At 47.2% G+C, this 10,308-nt stretch overlaps 1 protein-coding gene across 1 annotated transcript; it reads left to right on the top strand.

Moving 5' to 3' along the window:
• Window positions 1–306: 306 nt before the first annotated feature.
• Window positions 307–9,683, top strand: FNIP1 (folliculin interacting protein 1; the record flags this gene model as incomplete). The annotated part of the gene is made up of 7 exons (XM_010283768.1): window positions 307–512; window positions 2,545–2,714; window positions 4,050–5,475; window positions 5,840–6,008; window positions 7,918–8,115; window positions 8,493–8,608; window positions 9,605–9,683. Coding segments are annotated over 7 exons (2,364 nt in total), but the record flags the coding sequence as incomplete, so codon positions are not given.
• Between the last annotated feature and the right edge of the window lie 625 nt (window positions 9,684–10,308).

Here is a 10,308-nt window from a genome sequence, read left to right as displayed (position 1 = left end):
TCAAGCAGAACTACAGAGGATTTATGTGTTTTGAATGAAATGGAGAGAAAGCAGGGAGGTAACAACAACAAATCGTTCATTTCTTCTCCATTGAGAACAGGGCAGCTCTTGACTTTAGACAGTGCATGGTACTGCGCTTGGGATCGGTTCAGGTGGATGCACGAAGAACCTGCGAGGCTTAACGCTCCGAGGTGGAAGGGTGAATTCGTACTATTTAATGAACAGCACGGTTTGGGTAATGGTTGATGAGAGAAGTTTTGTTTCTGATAGAAATGACAGCTGGAACGAAATGAACTCTTTGAACAGGGATCTCTGCCTTTTGTCATTGTGTTGAGTCTTGTGGATTTTTTGGTTTTGTTTTCTAGAACGACTATTTGCAATCTCTACACGATGCCACGGATTGGGGAGCCTGTCTGGCTTACTATGATGTCGGGGACACCGGAAAAGAACCAGCTTTGCCATCGCTTCATGAAGGAATTCACTTTCTTGATGGAAAATGCTTCTAAAAACCAGTATGGTGGATTTTAATTTTTAAATTACATATGTGTTTACGCATTTTTATTTCAAACCGATTTTTGAATCTGGTTTTAAAATCTGGGTAATCAAAGACTCAAAAGAGCACTTGTAAATATCTTCTTTAAAAGGAGAAAAACCAAACCAAAACAAAAAAAGAAAGTATCTCTAATTAAATGCCTTCTTCCCCACAATCCTCTAAATCTTGGTAGAGGCTAAACATTTGAAACATGTCCATAGGAAGCGCGTGATGGGTGTGTATGTCTGGAAGGGGGTGAACATACCTTATGAAATGCATTAATCTACCTTTCAAAATCAGTTATCATATGATGAGCAAGGTTAGACATTCAGTAAGAGCTGTGTCTGTAATACTGTCTGACCGCAAATTGCTGTTAAACCTGACTTCTGTAAAATGCCACTAAAGAAGTTCTGTGCTTCATTAGTACTCACCTTTCTGCCCTCAGGACAGAGCCGTGAGCGGTTGTTAAAAATTGGGAAAGAGAATGTTCTCGATAAACTCGGGAGAATCTGATAAATTTACTCTTTTGTCAACACTTCATCCTCTTTCCTCAGGGCATGAATAGGGGAAGTTTTTAAAGCGTTTGGCTCCACTGAAGTCCTAAAACGAGCACAAACATGTGAAGTTTGAGTGAAAATGGCACTGAAAGCCCAGCTGTTGGCTCTGGCGAAACTGCTCTCTGCAGGGTGGGGAAGGGGCTGCTGTTCACCAGCTTCCAGCTTCGCCACCAGCTTTGTCATCTTCTCGCTCCCCCAGATGGGAGGGTGACAATTAGCGGTCCGCGAGGTCCAACTTCTCCTGCCTCGGTGCAATGGGAGGAAGCGTAGGGAGTTGTGAGGCGTTCACACGTATTTTCCTAAAATAAGTTGCCACTGCAGTGGAAGCTTTTTCCTGGGATTAGTCCCTTTGGTTCCTGCCATTCTGAGCTCTGTACGTCTCGGTTAAATTTAAATGGCCATTTGTTTGGGTTGGTTTGCTTGCTTTGTTTTAAATACAGTAAGATTTACACTGATGGAAGCCGGACGAAAATCAAGCCACACATCCTTTTCAATCCAGTTTTCCTCTTTTCCTCCTGCAGCTGTCTCCAGTGAGGAAATGGGGCTAAATGTAACCTGTAGGCTTCCTGATGCTTGTAAACTATTCGAGTGGCGTTATTTTGAGGCACAGTGGCGTTCGTGTTTTCCTTCCCGGGCACCTGAGCCGCGGCGGCGGCTGCCAGCACCATCTGTCGGCATGTGGGACGCCCTTGGGCCGCACTTCTGCACGCTCCTCCTGCCATGGAAGGGGACTGGGCAGGAAAGCCTTCCCTCCACGGAGCAGAAACCACGCTCTATCGTTACAGTAAATTGGATAGTTAACATTTTTCAGGAAGACTTTTCGCCTCACTTGCTTAGCTAGTGGAAGCTGTTTTGCTGGTGTAAGGACACACTCGCTCTGGCTGAGCTACCTTTCTTTTGTTGGTGGTATTGCAGAACTTTTGGGGGTTTTATTTTTGAAAAGGAGGAGCCATATGTACTTAAATTGCGTAACAGTTATATGAAAGAACACAGCACCTGGCTATGTTACGGGTTTGATAGCAATAGCCTTCCTTCTCATCAGTAGTCACAGATCTCAAGGGCTTGGGATCTCCTTCTTGGAGTACAGAGGCCACACAGTGCCACTGTTTTCTTACAGCGAGCAAAATAAGTTGGTTTTGAGATGTTTTACAACATAAAGCTTGCAAAATAGGAAGTCTTACCATTATTGCCAAACAGAGGAACAGAGATGCCACAAGTCTAAAATATTTCATTTTACCTTAAAGTGTGTTCTAAAAAAGAGCTTTGCAGGGGTGGGAGGGAGGATACAGCCCTCCCTTCTCTCCCCAAAGAATGAAGACCAAAGGGGTGATCTCTGCTGACTTTGTTAGGTTGTTTCTGCAGTCCTTGATCCACAGAGACTGTAGAACTGCTGTCAGCGTAACATCCTGAGTGTGTACCTGGAAAAAAGCCCAATGTTGAACATTTTGCTTTCAGGTTTTTACCAGCTTTACTGACTGCAGTCCTGACTAACCACTTGGCCTGGGTCCCTACCGTCATGCCGAATGGCCAGCCGCCTATAAGAATCTTCCTGGAAAAGCATTCTTCCCAGAGTGTGGACATGCTGGCCAAAACTCATCCATACAACCCACTCTGGGCACAGCTCGGTATGTGGCAAACATCTCTAAACCACCCAGCAGCTTTACATCAGTGGGTATGCGCGCGGTGGTTTTTATGGATACTTGTTACTTCCCCTCCGAAGTTAATTTTTTTAAAAATTCAAAATGAGACAAAAGTGTGTTATTTCAGGCTTAGAGGTGATCACTGTATGTTTTAGTATGTGCTGTAATTTCTTAATTACAAAATGGCAGCCAAAAGGTAAAGCCCTCTGTAGTTGTCTATGGCAGGTCTCTTAAGGTCACCTGCCCAGGTGATGATGGAGGATTCCAGTCCTCCTCTGGTCCTCCATCTGTAAGGAAAATCAATTTTTATTTTTTTGGGATGCTGCTATCAGTGAGCCTGGTTCTGGAAGGAGCAAATCAAGGAAATCACATCTTTTGATGAGACATGAACACTCTCTGAATATAACAGGCAAAGGAGCAACATGGTACAGGAAATCATGCTAGGCAACCCCCTAGGTAAGGTCTGAAAGCCTAGTCGACTGAGAGCTAGTCATACTGCCTTCCGACTGCTGAGGAGATGAGCTTTTTACTCTCTGGCAGATTGTCCTGCTCTGCACACAAACTCTCATGGAACTTGGTTAGGGAAGGAAAGGAAAGTTTTGCGATGTTGCCCTATTCTGGTATAGGCAGGAATGGCCAGGGGCTTGGCAAGAAGACTTGATTTCAGAGTTCATGGGACTCCAGGGATCCACTGTGGTTAGGCTGGTCTTCGAGGCCTCTTGGATCCCTTGTCACCCCATCCCTGCATTCATGGAGTGCCCTAATATCTCCAGAACAACACGTGCACGGGCACTGCCCCAGGTAGATCTGGAGTACAGTCAAAACAACCCATCCAACCCATAGTAGAGCTCAAGGGGAGGGAAGAGAAGAAGGTTGGCTGCAGCTATGCACCCGCCACTGTCACTTTTTGCCCTCATTCTTGGCATAGGTTTGTTTCTCCTTACAGCCTTCTCTCGGTGGGTAAAAGTTCAGCCCAGTTTCCAGACTATCCAGGGTAATTCAGAGCAGATGCCTCCTCTCTGCCATGGCTATATAAGGAACCCAGGAGATGAGCCTCCAAAGCTAGGGACTGAAGTTAGGTGGTGCAAATACTCCCTAATACGTGAGATCAGATGTCTCCCTGACCAGCGTGTCACCTTACATACGATACTAACAGCATCTTTGGGATTCTCTGTATTGAAAGAGCTGTCCTCACTCTTCTGCTTTGGTACCTTCCTGTTGTAGACCTGGCCTTTGAAAACTGGCCACAACAATTGTCTGTTAGAAGAATAATTTATTTGAAAGATGCAAAATAATTGTCTCTCTTATTTCCTATTCTAGGTGACCTCTACGGGGCTATTGGATCACCTGTGAGATTAGCAAAAACAGTTGTGGTTGGCAAAAGGCATGACCTGGTACAGAGGTTGCTTTATTTCCTTACTTACTTCATCAGATGCTCTGAACTTCAAGAGACGCATCTTTTAGAAAATGGGGAAGATGAAGCCATCGTCATGCCTGGAACTGTTATAACTACCACGCTGGAGAAAGGAGAAGTAGAGGAATCTGAGTATGTGCTTGTCACAATGCACAAGAACAGGGGCAACTTGCTACTGACGGAGTCTGAAGAAATGAGAGCTCCTAACTGTAGCTGTAAATATTGCAAATGTCCGATTTCCCTTGCACAAAACATAGAAGGTATTTCACAGCAAGAGAGAGAAGACACACAAAACACTCCTAAGATAGAGCTGGAATCTTCTTCAGATGAGAACAGAACTATTGTTCCTGACGATTGTCAGGAAGATGCTGTTGACGTTAAGCAACTGAGACCCTGCCTAGACACAAAACTGGAGATCGTGGTGTGCACAGGGTCAGCTTCACCAGAAAAACGTGCAGTGACAGAATCTGGTTTGGAGCCGACAGCACATGTGTGGCGGAACGAAGACTCGCTGGAATCAAGCAACCAGGCGGTCAGCGTAACAAGGTCACCCGGTATAGCTGTGGAGAAGAAGCCACCGGATAAGCTCTTCTGCGACACGTTTCCTTGCAGTGCTGCCGAAGCTCAAACAAAGGTGACTTTCCTCATCGGAGATTCCATGTCACCCGATTCAGACATCGAACTCAGAAGTCAGGCAGTAGTGGAACAAATTGCTAGGCATCACAGCCCGCCAGCAACGGAGGAAGGAGTGTCTGCTGATCAGAACTGTGAAGCTAAACAAACTGTTGAGGACCAAAATAGAGACTGTGGGACAGCTGAACCCTTTCCTCAAGTTGCTAGTGAGCATCAGAGCTGGAATCCACATCCATACAACACTGAGAGCATGAGTCTGTTTGATGAATATTTTACTGATGACAGTTCAATTGAAACCCGGACTATTGATGATATTCCAGGGCAAGCAGCTACAGACCTTCTTGCTCACAACAGTAGTTTAGAGTTTTCTAAAAAGCTGTGTGCAAAGACTAGCAAACCACCGAGCGAATTTTGTAAATTTATGGACTCTGTTCGACAAGAGACCTACAAAAACTGCTTTAATGAGCAGGACCAAAGAGAGAAAATCTCTATTCGCGTCCCCCATGGGGACAGAGAAAACGTAGAGAAAAAAGTTGCCCCGGGAATTGATTGGGACATTCCAAGAAATGAGAGTTCAGATAGTGCCCTGGGTGACAGTGAAAGTGAGGATACAGGTCATGATCTAACTAGACCAAGTGGTAACTATTACGGAGGAGAGCAAGAAGATTGGGCAGAAGAATATGAGATTCCTTTTCCTGGGTAAGTAATATACAGCAGAAATAGAGCCTAAAAAAGATACAGCCTCTTCTCATGTCACATGTTTGTAGGAATGTAGCCTAACTTGGCATCAGTGGTTGGAAAAGCGTCTCTTCAGCGTGCTGGTTTGAAAGAATATAGAGAGATCAGTGGTCTGGAAAAAAATATTAATTGTGCATCGCAGTCTTGGCTCATATCCTTTTCTTCCACAATAGTCTGACTGCAAAAGCCGACTTTAAACTTATTCTTTTTCAAAAGTGCTTGAATGGAAGCTAGAAGAGAGATGATAAGTGTGAAGGTGCAACCTCTCTGTAGGCTGAATTTGTTGTTCAGTGTTGTACATCTCTTTGATATGCCTTTCTTGCAGGTCAAAATTAGTTGAAGTGAACTCTGTCCAGCCCAGTATTGCCAATTTTGGAAGATCCTTACTAGGTGGCTACTGTTCATCTTATGTCCCTGACTTTGTTTTGCAAGGAATAGGAAGTGATGAAAAGCTGAGGCACTGTTTGGTGTCAGATTTGTCCCATGCTGTGCAGGTAATTAAGCTCTATTTGGTAAATGTATTTGTCACAGTAGGGAAAGGCACATGTTTCTGAATGTACAAACCTGCTGGAAGCAGAAATATTTACTGTCGTAGCTCTCTTCAGGTTTCCCCAGTCCCAGGTCACCAATTTTTTCTCCTCTCTCAATTAACGTATCTGAAAGCCATGGTTATTTCACTGCAAATCTGGACCACAAAAACTTAGACGCCGCTGAAGCCAGCTGAGAGGCTCATGCCCTTGGGAAGGTGGATCTCTGTGCTAAGCCGTAGAGAAATCATCGTCTGCTGCAGACATGGCAGCCTGCTGATGTTAGGACGCGCACAGGGTGGGATGATGTTCAACAAGACCAAACGCTGGGGTTGCTGTGCATCTCTTCCCGGGCACGGCGTCTTGCTGCAGAGGCTGTGCAGAAGCTCCCTTTTCTCCCTCAGGACACCTTCTCTTCCTGGGCACGTCTGACCAACGGGCTGCTGCTTGTGGGGCAGAACGTGTTCTCTGCGGCGAAGCCATCGGGAATTCTGAGTGTGTTGGGGACGTTACCCCGTTTTCAGGACTGTAGTCAAAGTGTCCGATAGCGCCAGCTTTGTTGTGTAAAGAGAGACCAGTACGAAGTAAGAGTCCTGAGGGGACTCACACTTCTCCTGTGTGCTGGAAATCATCTATTCTCCACAGCACCTTTTCCCTAGGTGAACTGGGGTGTGCCTGGGAAGTGTGGCATTCCCTACCCCTTTAGAGTCACCGGGAGAGGAGTGGAAGGCAGGCTGTCACTGGAAGCGTGATGCTGCTCCCCTCTCGTTTATTCCCAAGGGAATGGGGAAAGACCTGCACACAGACTGGCGAGCAGGCAGTCTGCTTCTCTGAGCACTCCCCCGGGAGCCTCCGAAATGTCCCCTCCGTCCGCCCCGTCGCGTTAACGACGCGCATCGCACCGTACAGAGGTGGCACGGCTGCCCTTCCTGCGGCCGTTCCCCGCGTCACGGTCGCCTTTCCTTCTGCCCAACCCCGCGGGGGGCAGTTTTGCTCCCTGGGCGGCTGTTCTAGGGGCTGTTTTAAGCCATTGTGCTTTAAGCCAAATGTTTAAGCCGTGTGTCAAGTGTAACTGAACTTCAGGTAACAGAAGCGGCAGCGTGAGGCAGCTGCTGCTATGAATCGGAGGTATCTGAACTATAATAGCGGTGCACGTCCATCGGCAGACTTCAACTTCAGCTGCAAAAATCAAAGATTGAGAGGATACAAGAGGACCAAGCAAGATTTTTATGCGCTTATCTTCAAGTCAAATAATAACTGCATCCTAGCCCTGTGTGAAGTGCCAGTGGGACTTGTTGGAAGGAGACACTTCCTAACAGTCAAGCCCCAAAAATCTATTGGGGAAGGACAGTGGGGTTCCAAATACTCCCTGTTTAAAACTTCCATGGCTTTAGAGAGGCAAAATGCTAGTTGGAAGGCATGGAGGAGCTGGGTGCAGGCTGGGTTCCTGACTCCCTCTGCTGGCGCTCCCCTAAAGGGAAACCAGTGACAACGGGGAATAAAACCGACCTCGTTAACACAGCCATGTTGAACGGCAAGTTGTGCTTTTGCTACTTTCTGTTTTCGGGGTTTAAAATATACTTTAGCTATGTCATAACTCTTTATATCAAATATCAAAAGACACAATTGTCAGCCAGTGATGCACTTTCAAGCCTGGAAAAAAAATGTAAAATAGTGACTATCCTTCTAACACTGTGCCTTGCTTACAATAAAGCTGTTTTTAATAGATGGAATGTGATGTTAGCGCATGTTACTGTATTTTAGATGAAGCAGTGTCTGGGATGCTATCCCTGCTATCCAGGATGGCGATGTTTTGTGCACAGACGGTTGTCATTTGTCATTCTCAGGGTTCTGCTATTCATTTTTTTGTTTCTAGCATCCTGTTCTGGATGAACCGATTGCAGAAGCTGTCTGCATTATTGCAGACACGGACAAATGGACGGTGCAAGTGGCCAGTAGCCAGAGGCGAATGATTGATAATAAGCTGGGAAAGGAAGTGTTAGTCTCGAGTCTCGTCTCCAACCTGCTTCATTCCACTCTTCAGCTTTACAAACATAATTTATCTCCAAACTTTGTAAGTATGAACGACAATCGAGAGTGATGTTTTTAAAGTGTCCTTGCACTTCATAGGTTAAAGGCGTTGTAAGGTTCTGCCTAGTTTGTTTATCCGTAGCCACAATTTTAGCAGCCAGTGCATCCCCTGATGTAGCTGTTCGAGCTGTCCGTTTAAACGCTGCTCTGTGATCAAGACAGCTGTCTCATTAATTCTGATTTAACGTGCAATCAAAGGCTTCTGCTCAACAGTAAGAGTCTTGCCGTGTGTATCCTCCTCATTATTCACCTCGACACAGCCACGGAAAAGGCAATAGACGTGTGGGGTCTGTGCTGTTCTGCTTTGAGGCCGGGTGCGGTTCGTGTCTTCTTCCTGACGCAATGCCCTTTGCTTTCTAGTGTGTTATGCACCTGGAAGATCGGCTGCAGGAGCTCTATTTCAAAAGCAAGATGCTGTCCGAGTATCTCAAGGGCCAGATGAGAGTTCACGTCAAGGAGCTGGGCGTGGTGCTGGGGTACGATCACAGACTTCCTCCGAGCGGTGCTGCCCTGGGTTTCCTGGTGCCAAATCCTCCGCCTGGGCTTGTTCTAAGCACGGCGAAATGGATTCCTAAACGGGACTGGAACCGTGGTGTGGCATAAATCACCCATGGCTGCAGGCTTCTCCTTAGCCATTGCTTGATCCCGAGGATCCCCCAGCCTTTCTGTCTTCCCTCCGGGCAGGAAGATGGGCTCAGCCACTCCAGAGCTTACCAGACTCCTTCCTTAGTTGGTCAGTCAACACTGGACAACGTGGGGCACCTGAGTCCTCCAGGTTGACTTTGCCTACGGGGCAGAAAACACCCTCTGTGTCACGTAAGGCACATAATACCTCTCTGCGGGTGCGGGGCACAGGCAGAGACGCTATTTCGGGGGTGTTTATAGGAAGGCTCCGAATGCCGTTTTACGCAGAGGAGTACAGGGTGAGCAGGAAGGCACACGGAGCACGTGTGGAGCTGGAGATGGGGGAGCAGCTGCGGCGGGGTGAGCTGCAGCGCGGTGCCAGGGCTTCCTTGGTAGCTGCAGCAGCAGTTTAGCCTACCCCTCCGCCCCTGCGCTTTGTCCCCAGCTCTTGCTCCCTTTCCTTCGGGGGTAGGAAGGAATCTGCTGCTTTTCCTCCCTCCATCTGCTCTCTCACCAGTTTGTCGGCCCCGTGGAAAAAACCAAACCAGGCAGGTCGGAGCGAAGGCAGCGCTGACGGTGCAGAGCTGTCGCTCGTCGGCACGTCTGGAGGGGCTGTTAGAAACAGGCGGGTGGCTGGAGCCTGTAACCCAGCTGGCAGCGCTGCGTCAGGAGAGGAGCGCGGTTGGCTTCAATTCTACTTGAAGAACGTCCTGCCGCTCGGGGCTGGGCACGCGCACGGCCCGAGCGCAGACGCTGGGGCCTGAGCAGGCAATGTGGTTACCGGCGCACGTGTTCGGCCCGGCTACGTTTCGGGTTAGATTAAATGTGACTCTTCTGCTTCCTTTTAGGATTGAATCCAGCGACCTCCCTTTACTGGCAGCTGTAGCGAGCACTCACTCTCCGTATGTTGCCCAGATACTTCTTTAAAATGCCAGAGGCCACAGACGTTGACTTTTTTCCCCTCTGGAAAGGAAGGGGAAGACAACTTGTTCTGGCTCCTTTCTCTTTGAAACAACTAAAACAAACTGCTCGTTGAGCTGCAGCACCTCCATATATGACTACACGTTATGCAAACAGTTGGAGACTTTTCCTCTCCCACTCGGTCATTTATAAAAAAGGATAAAGAAAGGAAAAAAGAAAAATGAGTAAGCCCGAGATTTCAACCACAGATTTTAGCAGAAGCTGAAGATCTGCCCTTTTTATCAGTTTCTGCCACAATGGGTAACTAATTTATATGGGGGAACGCAAGGAAGATCGACTTTGAGAAATACATGATGCCATCGCCAATTATAAACTTACCAAGAGAATGCAGCAGCTGTCTTCAGACCGGCTTCTACGGACTGGGATCTCGTTAAGATCTGGAATTCTCAAGCTGCAATGATTTGTAAACAACTTCTGCTTTTTCATGTCGTAGTCAAATTCTGGATACTTCCCAGAGGAAGAACAGGGGTTGGGGGGGTTGGGTTGGGTTGTAAAAAGCTTATTACACTCAGCTCCAAAATTTATTTATGGTCTTTCTCCTGGGGAGAGGGAATAGCGGGGGGTGCGGGGA

The sequence above is a fragment of the Phaethon lepturus genome, unplaced genomic scaffold (genome assembly GCF_000687285.1).
Source record: "Phaethon lepturus isolate BGI_N335 unplaced genomic scaffold, ASM68728v1 scaffold27303, whole genome shotgun sequence".
Lineage (NCBI taxonomy): Eukaryota > Metazoa > Chordata > Aves > Phaethontiformes > Phaethontidae > Phaethon > Phaethon lepturus.
This window is presented reverse-complemented; position numbering and strand designations above follow the sequence as displayed.